The following is a 21,179-nucleotide window of genomic DNA, read 5'->3' as shown; positions in this document are numbered from 1 at the left end:
AAAGGGCATCCCAAGTTACAAAGCCCCCCAGATTCTCTCTAAATGCACTTCTTTTTAAAGCTTTTTCTTATTATTGGTGATATCACTCTATATCTTCATCTGCCATCATGAAATTTTATTCTATTTTCAGTAAACATCCTTATATATTTACCTCTTTCCCTAATAGTTTTACTAACATGTTGCCTTTTTAAAAAAATGGCATCCTTTTGATATCAATGCAGCCTTTTAGAAATATCTTGAATTAAAAGTGTTATTTTATTAATAAAATATTGGTTTGGGATTTTTCTCTGCCTGAGAAGACAAATCTGGAGGCAAAATCAAAGGAATCATTAACATCTGATTTCAGCCACAACTATGCCATTTGGAAAAATGCACATACCAGGTTATGATGTACATTAATGGAACAAGTTTGGGCAAATTCCTTCTTGATTCAAAATGCTTATTCCTAGCCAGACCCAACTCTTTTTAATGAAACAAATTTATACTAAAAAATGATGTTGCATTTAATCAAAACATAAGCTGGTTAAAAGAGATGGGTGAGTTAGTCTCAAAGCCATTTTGAAGCAAATACAGACTTCTAGAAACCAGATCCATATTTGTCACAATTTCACCCCTGGAGCATACATATTCTCAGCTCATAGAGTTCTACATCTTTTTTAGTGAAATATCTTCTGTCCTTTAAGATTTTTATTTTTGTAAGTAATCTCTATACATACCAACATGGGGCTCGAATTTACAACCCGAGATCAAGAGTCAAAGCTTCCATTGAGTGAGCCAGCCAGGCAATCCCCTCTTCTCTTCCGAAATGGCCCGGTGTCACCCATTGTAATCTTAAATTATAAGAGCATATCATCATCTCTACACGTGTTGTCCACCAACTTCCCTTGTCCTAAAGGCTATTAAATGTAAACATAGATTGTCTTGGAGTAAATGTTAGACGGTAGCATGTTGGCAGTATACATTCAGCAAAGAAAGTAGGAGTTAATAAAAAAAAATAAAGGCTACGTGTAAGTCAATAAAGACAGTCATTGATTGGGATTGATGCCATATCAAATGGAGGATAAAATTAGAGTGTTATCTTAATCAGTCATTGACAAAAACATGGAAGTGGTGGAAGGTCAGACAAGAGAAGGAGAATATGATTGATTTCAAGAAAGTATACATGTGAAGAAGAATTTAGTTGATAAGGGTCTTTTTTGGCTGCTACCTCTCTCCTGGTTTTGATTATGTTGCCTATCCTCCTCAGTACCTTTCCAGTAGTCAATGACATCAATACTTACCACTGCTCCAGAGTAGAGAGATGTTTTATTCCCTGTGGCATGATCTCTGCTAGCATTAAACTTCCTTATGATTTCTTGGCATCTTCTTTCTCTGCTCCCTACCTCACCATCACACAACATCAGCTTAGTCTTCCCATGAGCAGCACAACGTATAATTCTTTTTTATTTTTTTAAAGTGTTCTAAGTGCAGTGTGGAGCCCAGTGCAAGGCTTGAACTCAGGACCCTGAGAACGAGACCTGAGCCTAGATCAAGAGTTGGCCCTTAACTGACTGAGCCACCCAGGCACCCCTAGAAGCACAGTGTATAATTGGGGAAATTGGGGCATCCACAATGAGGATGTACTGCTGGGCCTTTCTCTTTCAGGCGTTTAGGAATGAAATAGCACAGAGACCTTGTTCCTTTGGAGGCCCTTGTCCTTGCAGTCAACTTAACAGTAATGTTCCTGCCTCAACTTCCAATGTCAATTTTTTCACTTAATAAAGGTGATGTTAGGCTATCCATTTGCTCACACTTTCATATATTTTTCGTTGGTTCAGAATTTACCGGGGGAGTGACACAATCTTTATTGCATTAAAATCTGGATTACCTTAAAAATATCTAGCTTCTAAATTACTTTCTATTTTCTAATTTATGAATCTTTGTTCTCATTTTTCTTGTCAGTCACAGGCCCTGCCACAGGATTGTGCTTATTTGGCGTTTATTTAGCACATCCAGGATACCAGGGTTTGTTCTAAGCGCATAACATACATTCACTCACAAAAGTCCTGTGAGGTTCCCTCTGTTATCTCCACCTGATTTTACAAGTGAGGGCTTGGAGGAGCAGAGAGAATCTGCAGTTTTGCCAAGATCACACTGTCCATAAGTAATAAAGCTGGAGATTGAAGCCGGGTGGTCTGTGGCGAAGGGTTAAGTATTTTATTAGGTACCCTCCCAACTGTGGATCCAAGGGCTTCAATTCTAACATTTTGCTTTTGAACTGCAGCTATTTTATTTATCATTCTGTCTAGCTACTGATACAATTGTCTTTTTCTTGTATCAATACCTTCGATCCTTTTCCTCATCTCTGTTCTCTAAAGATAGAAGTTCCAATGACAGAGGATCTTAGGTCCAAAATAGGACTGAAAAATTCACTTTATTTCTTCACACTCACATTTCCAACCTCTGCTGTAAAGGCCACCTAACATAAAATTAGGTAGCAGGTGCCAGTCATGGGCATTCAGTTCTGTGTTCGCCTCAGGCGATGCACATACTTTCCATGGAGAGACCCCGCACGGGGTGGGGGCATCGTGCAGGCAGACATGACCAGGGTCCCTGGCTTTTGGGGGGACAGAAGCGATGAGATTATTTCATGAGCTAACACAGAGTTGTAGCCATATGGAAGAGTACAAACAAGATTAAGAGTGGGTTAGCTGAAGGCAAACCATTGTTTCCTTATGTGAATTCATGCATGCACTATATTTTTCTGAAAGTGTTTGAACATAAAGCACCAATGCATGCACACCCTTAACCCCTTATAGAAGTAAAAGTCACTTGGGAAATATCTACAAGTAGTTTTAAGTGTGACCTGTCGTGCGTAAGGGTGACTATATAATTAATCATGTAAATTGGAACAGTCCTGAAAATGAAAGTTTATTAGTCTCATCTCATTCCCTTCTGGTCTATATCATGTCCATTTTTTTAAATTTTACTCTTGTATCTTTCTTTTTTTTTTTCAAAGATTTTATTTATTTATTTGAGAGAGAGCACATGAGAGGGGGGAGGGTCAGAGGGAGAAGCAGACTCCCTGCCGAGCAGGGAGCCCGATGCAGGACTCGATCCAGGGACTCCAGGATCATGACCTGAGCCGAAGGCAGTCGCTTAACCAACTGAGCCACCCAGGCGCCCGTATCTTTCATTTTTTAAAACAAATCTCTTGTATTGCACTACAGCATACAGATAGAAAGTCACAAACATTTTGAATATATATCTCAGTGGGTTTTTCATAGTAAGCACACCCATAAAATCATCAGGAGGATCAAGAAATAGATCCTTAGTGCCCTCCCACAACGCTCAACCCCGGGATCCCCCCAGCTTGCCTGCCTGCCATGGCCGACAAGGAAGCAACCTTTGATGATGCAGTAGAAGAACGTGTGATCAATGAAGAGTACAAAATATGGAAAAAGAACATCCCTTTTCTTTACGATTTGGTGATGACCCATGCTCTGGAGTGACCTAGCCTAACTTCACAGTGGCTTCCAGATGTAACCAGACCAGAAGGGAAAGACTTCAGCATTCATCGACTTGTCCTGGGAACACACACGTCAGATGAACAAAACCATCTTGTGATAGCCAGTATGCAGCTCCCTAATGATGATGCTCAGTTTGATGCTTCACACTATGACAGTGAGAAAGGAGAATTTGGAGGTTTTGGCCCAGTTAGTGGAAAAATTGAAATAGAAATCAAGATAAACCATGAAGGAGAAGTAAACCAGGCACGTTATATGCCCCAGAACCCTTACATCATTGCAACAAAGACACCATCCAGTGATGTTCTTGTTTTTGACGATACAAAACATCCTTCCAAACCAGACCCTTCTGGAGAGTGCAACCCAGACTTGTGTCTGTGTGGACATCAGAAGGAAGGCTATGGACTTTCTTGGAACCCAAATCTCAGTGGGCACTTACTTAGTGCTTCAGACGACCATACCATCTGCCTCTGGGACATCAGTGCTGTTCCAAAGGAAGGAAAAGTGGTGGATGCGAAAACCATCTTTACAGGACATACAGTGGTAGTAGAAAATGTTTCCTGGCATTTGCTCCATGAGTCTCTGTTTGGGTCAGTTGCTGATGATTGGAAACTTATGATCTGGGATACTCGTTCAAACAATACTTCCAAACCAAGCCACTCAGTTGATGCTCACACTGCTGAAGTGAACTGCCTATCTTTCAATCCTTATAGTGAGTTCATTCTGGCCACAGGATCAGCCAACAAGACTGTTGCCTTGTGGGATCTGAGAAATCTGAAACTTAAGTTGCATTCCTTTGAATCACATAAGGATGAAATATTCCAGGTTCAGTGGTCACCTCACAATGAGACTATTTTGGCTTCCAGTGGTACTGATCACAGACTGAATGTCTGGGATTTAAGTAAAATTGGAGGGGAACAATCCCCAGAAGATGCAGAAGATGGGCCACCAGAATTGTTGTTTATTCATGGTGGTCACACTGCCAAAATATCTGATTTCGCCTGGAATCCCAATGAACCTTGGGTGATTTGTTCTGTATCAGAAGATAGTATCATGCAAGTGTGGCAAATGGCAGAGAACATTTTTTTTTTAAGATTTTATTTACTTATTCATGAAAGACAGAGAGAGAGAGAGGCAGAGGGAAAAGCAGGCTCCCAAGGAGCAGGGAACCCAGGCACCCGGCAGAGAACATTTATAATGATGAAGATCCTGAAGGAAGTGTGGATCCAGAAGGACAAGGGTCCTAGATATGTCTGCACTTCTTGTGATTTTAGACTCCCCCTTTTTTCCCTCTCAACCCTGAGATTGATTTAACATTGGTTTTGAGACACAGACTTTGTTTGGCTATCCCTCTATGATAGGTACCATCAACAATGTTATTAGCCCAAACAGAGGGTGTTTTCTAAATATTAACTGGGGGACTTGATTCAGTAAAGCCACAGACTTATATTTAAATTTTCTTTAGGAATTTTCTAGTAACAAAGATCTAAAGTAGCCACAGAAAGGGGAATATTATGTGTGGTTATTTTTCTTCTTAGGCTATATCCCCAAGTTTTTCAGACTCCTTTAAGTAAAGGCTAAAGTAAGGAAGGAGTAGAGCCAAGTGAGGTAGGTGTCTGAGCCATGAAGTATAAATACCACAAGATGTCGTTTTATTCAGGAAATGGAGGAGATTCAAGTCATATAAATTTCCTATTCTAAAATTTTCTCACCTGGGGCGCCTGGGTGGCTCAGTTGGTTGGGTGACTACCTTTGGCTCAGATCATGATCCTGGACTTGCAGGATCGAGTCCCGCATCGGGCTCCCTGCTCAGTAGGGAGTCGGCTTCGCCCTCTGACCCTCCTCCCTCCCATGCTCTCTATCATTCTCTCTCTCTCAATTAAAAAAAAAATCTTAAAAAAATAAAATAAAATAAATAAAATTTTCACACCTGACTTTCCAGGATGCACATTTTCCTATGTAGACCAGTCTCCTCTCAGTTTCTTCAGTTAAGTCAAAACTATGTGTTCCTCTTTCCCCCATATATTTTTGCTTCTTAGTGTATTTCTTGAGCTGTTTTCATATTTCTTTCCTTTCTGTGAAATGTTTTTTTAAAAAACTTGGGACACCAAGTTGTAAAGATGAATGTTTTTACCTGACAGTTATACCACAGGTAGACTGTCCAGTTGAGTTGAGAAGAGTGAATTGATAGCTTGTATTTGTTTTTAAAATTAAATTAATCCTGGATAAGAGTTGCTTTTTTTTTTTTTTTTTTTTTTTTAGGAGGTAGTCTTTGACCACTAGTTTGGTACCATCTCCATTTTGGGTGACATGTTTCATTAGCAGGCCTGTTACTCTCCGTGACTAACTGTGTAAGTGCTTATAATGGAATAAATTGCTTTTCTATGTAAAAAAAAAGAAAAAAGAAAAGAAATAGATCCTTAGTAACATCTCAGAGGTTTCCCACATGCCTCCCAGGGTTTACCACCACAATTACTATGATTAGACTTCTACTGATATTGAATATTTTTGTGCATTTGTGGGCTGTATATAGGTAGATTCTCATCACGTGTCTAGCTTCTTCTGCTAGACATTATGTTTGTAGGATTCTTTCATGTTGAAGCATGTAGCAGAAGTTAATTTTGTTTCAAAGCTTTACTGCATTTCTTTGTATAAAAAAGTCACTATTTGGGGTGCCTGGGTGGCTCACTCCGTTAAGTGTCTGACTCCTGATTTAAGCTGAGGTCTCAAAGTTGTGAGATCGAGCCCTGACCCTGGCTCTGCACTGGGCGTGGAGCCTGCTTAAGATTCTCTCTCCCTTGCCTTCTGCCCCTCCCCCATGTCCCTCTCTTAAAAAAAAAAAAAGTCACCATTTATTTTCCATCCCACTGTTCATGGCAATATAGGATGTTTCCACTTTTTGTGATATAAATCTTCCAATTTTTTCAAAGATAAATTTGCAGTGGTGTTTCTTGATCTGGTCATTTCAGGATAATTTTAAGAAGTGAATGAATAAAATGATTTTTATTCTAATATGAAACAAGAAAATTTACAATTTTTAAAATCCTATTACATTTCTTAGTAGAGCATATAGTGCAGTATTCCATTCATATAAGGTTTAAAATTAACAAAACTAATTTTTGCTGCATAGCATTAAGACAGTGTTTACTTCGAGGTGTAGAGAATAGAAGGGTACTTTATAATGTTAATAATTCTCTGTGTCTTGATACAAGTTTTGATGACAGAGGACTATACAGTTTGTGAAAATTCATTATGATTTCTGTATTTTTCTGAGTGTACATCATATTTAACGTAAGATCTAAAAATTGGTTAAATTGAGTGGATCAGATTATAATCCACACGTATAAATCATAAGGCAGCTACCTTTTTATTTTGTTTGACATAGGGCAGATGCTCTTTTTAATGGGTGCATGAAAATGATCTTTTAATGCCTCACTGGAAAATAGTTCAGAAGGGTACCATATCAACTCAAGATTTTATGCACTTATGGACACTCAATAGCTGTGAACACATATATGGTAATTCTCCAACCCATTCCCATATAATTTGATTTGTTGATTTAACTAATGTTGGTTTTTTTGTTTGTTTGCTTGTTTGCTATAGTAAGAACCTTAATATTTGCAACCAACCAAAGTGGTCTTATTAAGAGAAACAACAAAGATGAAAGTTATCAGAATCAGGTTAGCTCTTGCTCATGACGCATGAGTAGATAAGCAGCTTCTGACTTGTAAACAGCTTCTGAACTGCTGAAAGTAACACAGAGAGAATTATAGAACTGAAGATAGTTAAAACATTTATCATGTTGCTAATAAAACCATTGGTTAGAACACTATTTGCAATAGCATTTAGAGATAGCAATTTATATGCATTCGTTGTGCATCAATATAAATAATTTATAGATAAAATTTTATTAGTTGGTTACATATTTTAGTCCTTGATTCTCTTGAGGAGTGTAATGTTATATAATTTTGCTCATTAGAGTTTGCTCTTCCTGTTTCCTGAGGCCCCTCACAGCAGCCAATTTACTCTTTCAGTTTAAGTCAGTACGCTGGGTTCTTTAGTCAACTTAAATGGAATTCAACTGTTTTGGACTGAATGTTTCTGTTTCCCCAGAATTCATACATTGAAGACCTAAGCCCCCAGTGCTGTGATACTAGAAGATGGGGCATTTGGGAGGAAGTTATGTTTAGATGAGCTCATGAGGAGTGGTATCCCATGATGGGATTAGTGTCCTTACGAGAAGAGGAAGAGACCAGAGCACTCTCTCTCTCTCTTGCCATATGCACGCAAATAAGAGTCTTGCAAGGACACAGTGAGCTGATGGTGATCCACAAGCCAGGAAGAGAGCCCATGGCCCAGAACAGAATCTTTGGCACCTTGATCTTGGACTTCCCAGCCTCAGAACTGTGTGAAATAAATGGTATTTTCTGTAGCAGCCTGAGTTAATGCAGCATCTATCTTTCCCGAAAGTCAAAAAGAAGCACCTTGATCAACAAGATGTGTTTTTAAATGAAAGACCAAAATGACAAGGATTATTTTATTTTCATTGAAAGCTACTTTATTCTTATGAGAATTCTATTCCTGTAATAAAATAAAATATGTCTTATTTATTAAAATTGTTTCTTCAGATATATATTTAATAAGTAATTGATGAGTAATATGAATAAAAATCACTTAAATAGTTTAACATGTATTAAAAATCAAAGTAGGGAATTAAAGAATACTTGGAGGGTGGGAGGGATGGGGTGGCTGGGTGATAGACATTGAGGAGGGTATGTGCTATGGTGAGCACTGTGAATTATATAAGACTGATGAATCACAGACCTGTACCCCTGAAACAAATAATACATTATATGTTTAAAAAAAAGAAGAAGAAGAAGAAGAAGATAGCAGGAAGGTAAAAATGAAGAGCGGGAAATTGGAAGGGGAGACGAACCATGAGAGATGATGGACTCTGAGAAACAAACTGAGGGTTCTGGGGCAGGGGGATGAGTTAGCCTGGTGATGGGTATTAAAGAGGGAATGTACTGAATGGAGCACTGGCTGTTATACGCAAACACTACATCAAAAACTAATGATGTAATATATGGTGATTAACATAACATAATAAAATAAAAATAAAATAATAAAAAAAAATGAAGAATAGTTGGGACTTTCAGTTCCATCTCAGAAATGTAGAAAACTAGAAAGAGTTCTGCTCCCTCCCACACAAAAAGAAAAAATCTGGACAAATGACAAATTAACGATTTTTTTTTCTTTATCCATCAGAGAATTGGGAATGCAAGTCAATCAAATAACCTGAAATCTGGGGAGACACCAACAGCGTCTATTTAGACTAAATGGACCCATTTGATGCCAGACAAATGGAGCGCCATAAATTGCCAGACACAGCAAAACAAAAATGCAGGGATCTTTGTAAAGTATTAATAACTTCAAGACAGTAACAGGAGAGGGCGCCTGGGTGGCTCAATTGGTTGGGCGACTGCCTTCGGCTCAGGTCATGATCCTGGAGTCCTGGGATCGAGTCCCACATCGGGCTCCCTGCTCGGCAGGGGGTCTGCTTCTCCCTCTGCCCTCTTCCCTCTCGTGGTCTCTGTCTCTCATTCTCTTTCTCTCAAATAAATAAATAAAATCTTCAAAAAAAAAAAAAAAAAAGACAGCAACAGGAGAGAATTAAGTCATGCCTGGCCCTATCTGAATGAGAGGCTCTGGTGGCTAAATAGGTCACAAGCCCATGAAGCTTATCCAGCGGCCAAACATCATATAAGCCAATAAAAAGATCAAGTTAAACATTCTGATTGAATTGGGAATGGTTGGGTGTGAGAGAGCCTAAGACAGTAGAGCTCCTGGGGTTGCAGATACAGGAGGTCCTGTGTTCTTGCAGGATTTTCTTACACACAAATTACACCAGGTTCTCACAAGAAAGATGGAGGAGAATTCTGAATTTTTTTTTTCATGATTCTGTGGAGGGAGAAGAAAATCTTTCTTCTCACTTTCTCCTCACTTTCTCACTTTCACCTCAACCAGAAAATAAACTCCCCCTCAAACTGGTAACTCAATTTCCCCAACAGAACAAAAAATTTGTCTTTGGAGGGAAGAGAAACAAAGTCTGTCATCTAAGGAGGCTGGTGGAAAATCACATTAGCTGGAGAAAATAGAATTAAACTGTCAATGCAGAACTCTATACACAGGGATGGTACCATTCAAACTGAAGGAGAAACAGTGGCTTTCTCAGACTAATACATAAAAGAGGGAATTAATTCTTAGAAGACCTTCTTTACAAGAAAGTTTGAGGGGTGCCTGGGTGGCTCAGTCGGTTAAGCATCCAACTCTTGAATTCAGCTCAGGTCATGATCTCAGGGTCCTGAGATTGAGCCCCACCTTGGGCTCTGGCCCTTAGCACAGAGTCTATTTGAGATCCTCTCCCTCCTTCTCCCTCTTCCCCTCCCCCTGCTTGTGCGTACTCTCTCTCTCAATAAATTAAAAAAAATAAAATAAAATCTTTAATAAAAAATATTGAAAATTTCTTCAGGAGGAAGGGATATCATATCAATCAGAAAGTGTATTGGCAGAAACCATAAAGAGTGGTAGAAATAAAAAAATATGGAGGTGAAATAAAGGTCATTTTTTCTTACTTTAACTGCTTTAACATATTACTGACTGTCTAAATACAAACAAACAGTACAATGTATTACATGTATAGTGTATGTACTGGTAAATTACATGACATTAATGGCATGAGGATTAGAAGGAGGGATTGGAAATATACTCTTCTAAGGTCTAGATTGTACACTTAAAGTTGTATGATATTATGTAAATGTGGGCTCAAAATAGTTAACGATATATATTGTAAACATAGAGAATGACTAAAATGTTTTAGAATGATATAAATGATAGGGAATAGAAGAGTTAAATTTGAATCATAAAAAGTACTCAGTTAACAAAAGAGAAGGCAGAAAGGACACTGTTCATAAAATGAGAAGACAAGAAACACATTAAGGTAAATGTTTGCAAATGACTTATTATCTGATAAAGTACTTGTATTCAGAATATATAAGGTATTCTAATACTAAGCAAGATGAAAAAAAGCCCCACCCCCCCGCAAATGTGGCACAAATTCTGAAAAGAGACTTCACTGAAAAGATACAAAGAAATTATAGAAGCATATGAAATGCTACACAGCATCCTTAAATGTTAGCTAAATACAAATTAAACCTAAATGAGAAATCAGTAGACATCTATTTGAGTATCTAAAAAAAAAATCTAACAATACAAAGTGATGACTATATTACAGAGCAACTGGAACTCCTTCGTATTACTGGGAGAAAGACAAATGCTACAGAAACGTTAAATACAATTTGGCAGTTTCTCACCAAGTTAAAAATAGACTTAATGACCCAGCAATCCTATTTCTAGTTATTTTTTCGTATGTACCCAATGCACTAAGAGCATATTTTCCCACAAAGCCTGTATGAAAATGTTTATTATAACTCTGTCTGTAATCACAAAAACTGAACCTGATCCAGATGTCCATCAACAGGGGAATGGATGGACAAACAATGGTGCATCCATACGATGAAACACTGATCAGTATTGAAAAGAGTGAGCTACTGATTCACATAACATTATGGAAGAATCCTATATACATATAGCTAAGTGAAAGAAGCCAGGCCCAAAATGTGACACACTGAACAGTTCCATGAATATAACCTTCTAGAAGACAAAACTATAAGCTCATAAAACAACAGTAATGTCAGTCACTGGGAGTAGAGGAAGGGATTGACCACAAAGGGGGCATATGGAGGCTTCCAGAACAGCTCTGCTTGCAGGGGCGGTAGATACATGATTCCATGATTTCGTTAAACTCAACAATATAAAGAGCAAAGTTTATTGTATGAAAAGTTTTAAAATAAGACAAAAAGTCCTTACTTTTTAAAGACACTTTTTTGAAATTTAACATGGTAATTCTATATTTAGGAATTGTTTGTGAGAAAGTAAAGATCATATACAATTTTCCTATGTCAGAAAATTAAGTTTTACTAAATCATACCTTCATTTTGTACTGAGAAAAAGTGTTTGAGCTCCTAATTTAAAGACAAAGATAAACTATCCTTTGGATTATAATAATATCATCATAAGCAATATCACAATTCAAATGTATCTCGTTTGCCCACATGTTTACTTATCTTTTTGCCTTTATTGGAATATACATTGGAACCTTTTAAGTCTTGATAAACAATCTATTTCCAGGATCCAGAATATCCTGAACAGGTGTTTAACAAATATTTGTGGAAGAGAAGAGGAAGGAAGGAAGGGAAGGAGGGAGGGGAGATTGGTTTCTCCAGGCTTTTTGTATGTCTTTATCATTTTAGTTCCTTTTTTGCTTGCACATGGATGATTGATAATAAATAGGCTTTAAAGCATTGTTTCTCAACTTGAAAACGTAAACATGTTGTACTCATAGTTTTCTGCTTCTGCAAAGAACACATCACTGGATGGTTCCTTGTGATGGTTCCTTCACCGGTGTATTTTTTCCCCTCCTATTTAACTACTAGGAGAGAATATCTTTCTCATGAAGGAATAGAATGAATAGGCAGAGGATCCAGCATTTTGGCTCCCTGAATTTTTCACCTATTTCACCTTGGCTTGCCCATGTTTGTGATGCTCTGGGTGGTATGAGGGAGTATACTAAACATGAGAAATTGTTGAGGTAATGTCTCTTTTCATTCATGCTCATGTCTTATGTCTCATTCCTGCCCCAATATATGAAGCAAAGAATAGAAAAGCTTAGCCCCCCCACCATAGGATTCCTAGTAGATGACATTGAACCACTAGTTTAACTAAACAAAATACATTTTAAACCCTATTCTTATCTTGATATTTATAATCATCTAACTGTACTCACTTTTCTCACCCTTTTGATAATCTATCTTGAGCTGTTTGCCATCTTCTCATCACCATTATGTTAGCTAACAGGATTTAAGAAACGTCATGAAAGTTTTAATATTTTCTGATAAATAAAGTCTGAGAAGACCTTTTGGAATGAATTATTTTGGTTCTTATATAAATTAGGCCTCTCGAAAGATAATATTTCAGCCAAAAATGGATATTTTTCTGTCAGTGAAATAAAAAAAGAAAAGATGAGTGCATCTAATGGCAGGCTTATTATGAATTCTCTAATATCTGTCAGTGCTGAGGAATGAGGTAGCAGGAGTCTGTTTTAAACCCACAACTCTCTTGAGTCTAAAAGTATTCAATAACTTACTCAGCTTGAACAATTTATTATTTTGCAATGCACTCTATAAGATGACAAGATTAAATTATTCAGTCAATACTGCAGTGTTGGCTTTTGTCATGAATATATTTAATTTAATAAAAAACTTTGAATGACCCATTTATCATATAGTTACCATTTTATACATTGCATTCATTGACACCATCTTTTGTTTTCTGGGCATTAAGAACACTAATTAATTCATGACTGTGATATATCCTTCACAATAAATGCCCCTAGAGCTCTGGCAGGTTAAAAAACTGGTCAAATATACACCCACTAATAACATTTATCTTTGTACTTAAGGATATTACATGTGATAATATAGAGATTCTCCAGCAGGAACTGTCTATAGAACAATTTTGTTATGATTGATTCTTTAGTATGGGGTTACTATTTGCTATGGGTTTATACCACATTCCAAGGTCTGTTTCCTGTATAACACTGTGTCCAGAGAAACATTCCTTCCAAATTTTAAGTATTAATATCTGATACAAAAATATGTGGAGTAAGACAATTTTTCAGGACTTCTCTGCATTTAAAAAAAATAAAGTTTTTTTAGATATTAGATATTTTAGATACCTAAGGATTTAGATATCTAAAAGATATATTTCAGATATATCTTTTATTATTTAAATTGACATATGATCACTTCAGATTTTTTTTCTTGCATTCCAGTTAGTGTTTAATTTCAGTACTCTTAAAACAGATCCCTCTGTAATTTTCCAGATTCTTTTAAATTTTATATGGAAATAACCATTTCATTTTCAAATAGTAGCTGAGTAGCCAAGTATTCAGTTAGGAAAAAAAAATGGTTTGATGTTTTTCAAATCTATTTTCTCTGACATTCTGAGGCTGGCCAAATTTTCTACTAACCACAGCTTCTCACTGCACAAATATCTTTGTAGAAGTACTTTTAATTAAGTGCCTATAGCCACTATTCAAATTAAACTTAGATAAAAATATAAAACAATTGAAGTTTTTGTCCATTCCAAATTGCTTATCACAGGGTGTTTAACCACTCCGAATGAGGTCAAGGCTTTGAGTATCGAAGTGAATGTTTCTAATAGTCTATCTTTCAGAACAGGTTTCATTTCACTTGTCCATGAATAGTGAATAAGACCTTTGTCATTGTTGTTTTATTTTTTTTAAATATTTTATTTATTTATTTGACCAAAGGAGAGAGAAAGCACAAGTAGGGGGAGCGGCAGAGGGAGAGGGGGGAAGCAGGCTCTCTAGCGAGCAGGGAGCCCAACGCAGGGCTCGATTCCAGAACCCAAGGATCACGACCTGATCGGAAGGCAGATGCTTAACCGACTGAGCCACCCAGCCGCCCCTGTTATTGTTGTTTTAAATAAATATTTCTCAAGCCTGACTTTTAATGCAGAGACTCAGGGCCCTTCCCCAAGATGCACTGATGGAGAAGGTCCATGGACTCAGGCGCCTGCATTTTTATGAGGCAGCCTAGGTGATCCCCAAGCAGGTGGTTTGCAGACAGGAGAAACAAGTCTCTACACCAACACACCATCTTTGGAGTATTTGTATTGTCATCATATTCTAAAATAGCAGTCTTTAAAAAATTTAGCTATTCTATTTGCTTCACAGATATATTTTTTTAAAGAAATATAAGCCTAAGTTCGCTCTCTCCTACACAAGCCAGCTTTGTCTCCCTATATTGGCACCCTAGATCCCTTAGAAATACAGTCCCCAGTGAATCTGCGTGTTTCCTGTGGTGAGAAAAGTAGTTCCCTACACATTTTCCTCAAATTCATCTTGTCAAGGTTAGTGCAGCATCCTGAAGTTTGATGTAAAAATGTCATAAAAAGTCTAATTAAAGAAGGTATAAATGGATGAAAAGAATAAGGCAAAAGTGTAAATAAATATAAGAGGAAATATTTATTTTGTTAGAGAACAAGAGAAAGCAAAATGCCTAGCGAGGCGTGTGTTCTTAGTGAAGACAAAGGGCAGGACTCTAAGGCAGGGATGAACTGTTGGAGGCCTGGGTCTAGTTACATAACCCACCAGATGCTCACAAATAATACCAACTGAGCTTTGGAAAAAGCTGAATGACTGGCCCTAACGACCAACTACACTGAAGCCTAGAAAAAGTCATTTATTTGAATTCAGTTGATCGTTATTTTATTTTACTTTCATATTTTTTCGTGTTAAACATAATCTTCTGGTTTAGGAAACTGACTGTTTAGAGTAATAAAATGGAGTGATTTGGGGACTATAAAGATTTGAAATTACTTTCTAAAGTGGATTTTCTACTTTAAACGTACATTTCCATTATTTCTCATTGAATACACAAAAGCAAGAATATTTTTCTCTTGTTATCAAATGAATACGAACATCTTAACCTCATTCTCTTTGGATTTTGTAGAAGGAAATCAATAAAAAGATAGATAAGTCAAACTATCCTGCCATCAAGATGAAGCATTGCTTTCTTTCAGTGAATATTTAAGTTGTGGCATAAAATGGATCATAAAAGTTTTGGTGTATTATTTATACGGAGACAGCTTTCCTGTCTCAATAAACTCTTACTCTGCTTTGAGTGCATTGGGAAACAAAGGAGCAGCAGAGAGGCACTAAGAGGTCTTGAGTAAGAATGCTTATCGATTAAAGCAGACTTTCTAGAGCCCATTCTCCGTCATGCAGTGTTTATGTCTCTGATTGGATTGGCATGGGGTGACTCTCAGGGCTATGGCCTGGCGTCCCAGTCGCTGCCTGGTCAGTGAGCCTCTCAGTACTACCTAACAAAGCTGTGCGTATTGATCGTGTCACATAGAAACGTAGCTCCAGGTTTGCACCGTTGGAGAGCACTGGGCTTTGGCCATCCTGTGCCTGCTCAATGCACTAACCGTCGAGTTGAACGCTTTACACCAAATATTAAGTCATTTCAAAACCAATCCTTGTGATCGCAGCTAGCGTGTCAGAAACTGGGACTGCTATCTTCTAGTGAAGTGGGAAATAGTAGTAATGTCTGCAAATGTCCATTCTTTACCTGTCACCTCATATTCCAAAGTATCAGTTACATCAGAACTAGTAAAACCACACTCACCCCTTCTTTGTGTGTCTTTCACATCAGAGTTTATAGATTTTGAAAATAAGTCTTAGATTGGAAAGTTTGAGCATAAATAGTATATACTATTCTATGGAATATACTATACTATGGAAAGTTCATTCCATTTTCTTTCTTGAACCAGATGCTCTTGATAACACAATAGTATTTTAGAAATGAAGGATTACGCAAAGTCTTCAATACCATATTGGATAGTTGCCTGAAACTCCAGATTTTTAATGGGGTTAATTTAAATATTGATAGTGCCTTTTAATAGAATATTAGCAAGATATTGCTAATTAGTCTTGTAAAACCAATGAAAAATCTAATTCTAAACTTCTTTTAACATAGATAAATAGCTGGATAATGGGACTCCATCCCAGGACCCTGAGATCATGACCTGAGCCGAAGGCAGATGCTTAACCATCTGAGCCACACAGGTGCCCCGAGGAGCTGTTCTATGTTAAACTTTCCTCAATCATCTGTTTCATATTTATGAGTGAATGTGCTAGAAAACTCAGAAAGTTGCCCAGTTTCTCTAATAAGAATGCTTTAATTTTTTTTTTAAAGATTTTATTTATTTATTTGAGACAGAGAGAATGAGATACAGAGAGCATGAGAGGGAGGAGGGTCAGAGGGAGAAGCAGACTCCCTGCCAAGCAGGGAGCCCAATGCGGGACTCGATCCCGGGACTCCAGGATCATGACCTGAGCCGAAGGCAGTCGCTTAACCAACTGAGCCACCCAGGCGCCCAAGAATGCTTTAATATTGATACAAAATTCTGTAAACAACTTGGAAAGAAAAATTCATTTTCCTATTTAAAACTTGGGATTTTATAAAAATAAATTCACAAAACATATAAAGTCCAATTGAGTTCACAATTTAAAAATTCATTTGAGGGAAGTGAAGCAGTTGATGAGTCTTCATAATGTTTTCAAAATTATATGGTAAATTACCTGTTAAACAAAGATTGATGAGGGTGCCTGGCTCAGTCAGTTAAGCTATGCCTTCAGCTCAGGTCATGATCCCACATCGGGCTTCCTGCTCAGCGGGGAGTCTGCTTCTCCCTCTGTCCCTCCCCTTGCACCTTCTCTCTCTCACTCACATTGTCTCTCAAATAAATAAATAAAATAAAATAAAATAAAAAAACAAAGGTTGATGATCCTGTTAATGATAGATGCCTCCCTTTATCTTTTTTTTTTCCTATTTTTTCCCCCTTTCGTCCTAGTTTTAGTTATTGTCTTGTTTGAGAGAACAGTAGACATGTTTAAAAGATTAAAAAAAAAAAAAGGAGGGGTGTCTGGGTGGCTCAGGGGGTTGAACAGCTGGTTCTTGGTTTCAGCTCAGGTCATGATCTCACTGTTGTGAGATCAAGCCCTGCACCATGCTCTGTGCTCAGCTCAGAGTCTGCTTCAGATTCTCTCTCCCTCTTCCTCTCTCTCTAGCTCATGCTCTCTCTCTCAAATAAATAAATAGAATCTTTAAAAATAAAATTAAAAAAAACAGAAAGAAAAAGGAATCCATCTTGTTGCTGGAAAAGATCAATGACTAAAGGTTTAAAAAAAAAGAATACAGCTATATATAAAATTAGGATTAGTAATTCATTTTGGAAAGCATATGAAAAGAAAAATAATGATTGGGTCCTAAAGAAAATAATTTCCTGGTTTTCTCAATTATACATCTTTTCAGTTATTCAATAAACATTTATTGGCCACTACTCTATCACCTACTTCGAGCTAGCTGCTGAACATGTGGAAATTAATAGGCAACAAGGCAAACAAGCCAGTTAATGGTCACCTAAAATTCACTAGTGCTTAAAGGTTTATATAGAAGATAGTGGGATAAGAAAGGAGAAATCAGTTTTATATGGTCATTACCATCAAAACCTTAATATAGAAAATATTTCTTCAAGATTTTTTTTATTATCCTCAAGGTTTTTTTAATTTGCTTTTCTTCCAAATGAAATACATTTGAACTACAAAATGTGGTTTTGAAAATAATTTTCCTGCTTCTTCTATAAATATAGTCATGAGAATCACGCTTGAACAATTTAAGGAAGTAAAAAATTGGGCTGCAATTTTTAATTTCAAAAGATTTTCTTGTATTCTGTTTCTTTAATCCATTTTTCTGAAATGGAGTTGAAATGAAAGCCACGTCTTATAGTCCTGAAATATAGTTGTTGGTGGTTAGCTTTTGGATATTTTGAGAAGACAGTGCTGAAACTTTTTAAAGCCATACTTCCTTGAAATGATAATATCCTGTCTTGAGAAATGTGGGAAAGTAGATAGTAATTTAATATGTAGCTTATGAGAGAGTATATGGAAACTTATTTATATAGCAAAAGTTAGAGGCATTCAAAATGTCTAAACGGGACATTGATTATATACATTTTAGCATATCCATTCAAAAGAGTCTCATGAAGATTTTATGAAAGATAGCTCATACTAACTTAGAGGATTTTGAAAGAAATTCTTATCATGCTATTGGAAAAATGTTGATAAAAGTCTATATACTTTTTTTCATTTTTGTTAAAATATGTTATGTATATAATATCATTATAAAACATAATCTGAGAGACTAAATATACAATATATAGATGAACTCCTACTTTATTCATAAAACAAGGAAAGCTATTACAAAAGATTCCATTTACTTGGGTTCAAACTTAGCAGAAAAGAAACATAAAGTTTCAAAAAGAAATTGCAATTTTGCCCAAATACAGTTCATTATTTAGGGCATGTCCTATCAAACAAGAGGGAAATAGTCTCTCCTTACAGAATAAAGATTTTCCAAATGTATCCTAGACACCTTACAAAATGATAAGTGAGATGATCTCTTGGTATAACTGGGTATTATAGACAGTGAGTGCCAAACTACTCCCAGATTACAATACCTCCTTATGAACTAAGTCCACAGTAAGAGACCCTCTGCTATGGGATCCCAAACATAAAGGCCTTCTGTAACCTGCAGAGAGCTCCTCAACAGCCTTCTCTAGACATCTTGAACTACAAAAACCATTTTGTCTATTTGTACATAAGCAACCTGGAAAACCTTTGGGTTTTAAATCATCTTTATGGGGATTTTCAAAAAAGTTACTTGCTATAGCTCCTTCTTAATTGGTTACAATTCCGCGGGAAGCCTGCTTCTCCCTCTCCCACTTCTACAAATGTAGAAGTGACTATACACATTGCCTTAGGGGGAAAGAAAACTACTTGGCTCTTTAGAGTTGATCCTTATGGTTTATGGGATTTGTCTTGTGGTCTGAGTTGGGCTGTTGGGGTTCCTGATGCTGAAGCATCTTACATGGATTATTAGTTATTGTTGTTTTTGTTGGAGTGGTCATCATGCTGGTCCATTGTATTCTACCAAGAGCCTTAAATGTGTCTCTGCAGCCACTATTTCTCAGCTGATACATGATGTAACAATGAAAAAGGTAAATAAAATTACACAATATGTTTCATTATGGTGATAATTGGATAAACTCTAGGAGGTGAAGATCTAGATCTCTAGCCTTTCCTGAATTGGTCAATATCTTGGAAGGGAGAAACTGACCAATGGGAGGACTGAGAGACAACATACAAATGGACAATGGCCAAACCCTAGATGACAATAGAATCCCAACTCGTAATCCCTACAGCAGGCAGCCTGGGAAGCCAAACCACACCCTCTGCATCAATAAGCCTAAAACTGTCCGGACTTGATCAATGAGCACCAACTTCCCTAGGTTATGCACCAACTTTCAACTCAGGACCAATCAGAGCAAGACAAAACTTGTCCCTAAACCAATCACACAAGAAGCCGGACCTCTAGTTATCTTCCTCATCGTGAGGAGTTTCACTCAGAGCATATAGTCTAAGACTTCCTTCTTTTTTTTTATTTTGAATCTTTCCAGTTTCCTGCCTGTCTTCAGGTCTTTGCAAATGCAAGTGAGACTGATGTCTTAGTCATTTTGGGTTGCTATCCCAAAGTACCATATACCGGGTGGCTTATAAGCAACATTTATCTTCCACAGTTCTAGCAGTTGGAAGTCCAAGATCAGGTGCCAACATGGTCAGATTGTGATGAGGGCCCTCTTCCTGGTTGCAGACTACTCCCTGCTTGTTGTGCCCTCACCTGGTGGAAGAAAAGTCAGCTAGCTCCCTGAACCTCTTTCATAATGGCACTGATCCCATTCATGAGAACTAGCTTCAGGATCTAAATGTGTCCCTCCCAGAGGACCCACCTCCAAATACCATTACCTTGGGGTCAGGCTTCAACATATGAATGGGGCAGGGAACAGGCAGCAACAAACTTTCAGTCCATAACAGGTGGCTATAACAAGCTCTAAATAAATGGTCTCTGTTCTCATTTGGGTGATCTCTGTTTATTTCCACAAAACTGAATGTTCAATATAACCTACTAAATTTAATGAGAACTGTTGCATTATATTTTTCTGTATTTTAAAATTTTGTATATAAAATATATATACTTACTAATAAAATATCAAAATTATGGGGCGCCTGGGTGGCTCAGTCGGTTAAGCAGCTGCCTTTGGCTCAGGTCATGATCCTGGGGTCCTGGGATCGAGCCCCACATCCGGCTCCCTGCTCAGCAGAGAGCCTCCTTCTCCCTCTCCCTCTGCCTGCCACTCTGCCTACTTGTACTCTCTTTCTATCTGTCGAATAAATAAATAAAATCTTTTAAAAAAATCAGAATTATTTTAAATGAAGAATATACATACACAACATATAATTTTTGGGGGGGAGGTATTTCAATGAGAACAAAACAGGATCAAGTTCATCATGCCCTTGCAGCTAGGATAAGTGAGAAAAACTTTGCTATGAATCAGCGCTAATGTTAGTTTTTGAAATACATTTCAAGCAGAACAAGGAAACTGCACTACACAGGAATCAAGAGAGAAGACTCAAGTTAAGAAACAATGTCCAATCAAAAGCAGAATGAGAGAAAACAGAAGTAGAAATTTGGCTCAGAGGCCTAATGATGTGCAATTGTCAAAGTCAGAAGGACACCTTAAATGCATATTCTTGTGTACATTTAGCTATCCAATATTGTCCTTGTCAAGTTGGAATATGATCTGATTTGTTTTTCTGAGTAGATTGTTGAAATATGTTAAACCTTATTGACTAGGGTTTAAATTAACAATTTAACCAAATTCCAGTACACCAGCCTGACCTAATAAAACTTCTGTTATTGAATTATGGATATTTGACTGCAGGGGACTTTTCTCTGAAAGCAAATCATATGTGTATATTGTACACCTATGACCCATATTGTGAAATCACTTAATATTCATTTTATTCATATATTCATATATGTTTATATACATATTTTCATAACT

The 21,179-nt window shown here is 37.1% G+C and overlaps 1 protein-coding gene across 1 annotated transcript; it reads left to right on the top strand.

The window, feature by feature from the left end:
• Positions 1-3,363: 3,363 nt before the first annotated feature.
• LOC123852299 (histone-binding protein RBBP4-like) lies at positions 3,364-5,175 on the top strand. Its single transcript, XM_045886306.3, is given in 2 exon segments — positions 3,364-4,586; positions 4,697-5,175. Coding segments are annotated over 2 exon segments (1,278 nt in total). The 5' UTR covers positions 3,364-3,365; the 3' UTR covers positions 4,754-5,175.
• Positions 5,176-21,179: the final 16,004 nt, after the last annotated feature.

The sequence above is a fragment of the Mirounga angustirostris genome, unplaced genomic scaffold (genome assembly GCF_029215605.1).
Source record: "Mirounga angustirostris isolate CCGP_5_RB_7025 unplaced genomic scaffold, mMirAng1.0.hap1 SCAF_14, whole genome shotgun sequence".
In the NCBI taxonomy this organism is placed as follows: domain Eukaryota; kingdom Metazoa; phylum Chordata; class Mammalia; order Carnivora; family Phocidae; genus Mirounga; species Mirounga angustirostris.
Note: the sequence above shows the minus strand (reverse complement) of the source record. Positions and strands in the feature narration are given on the sequence as shown.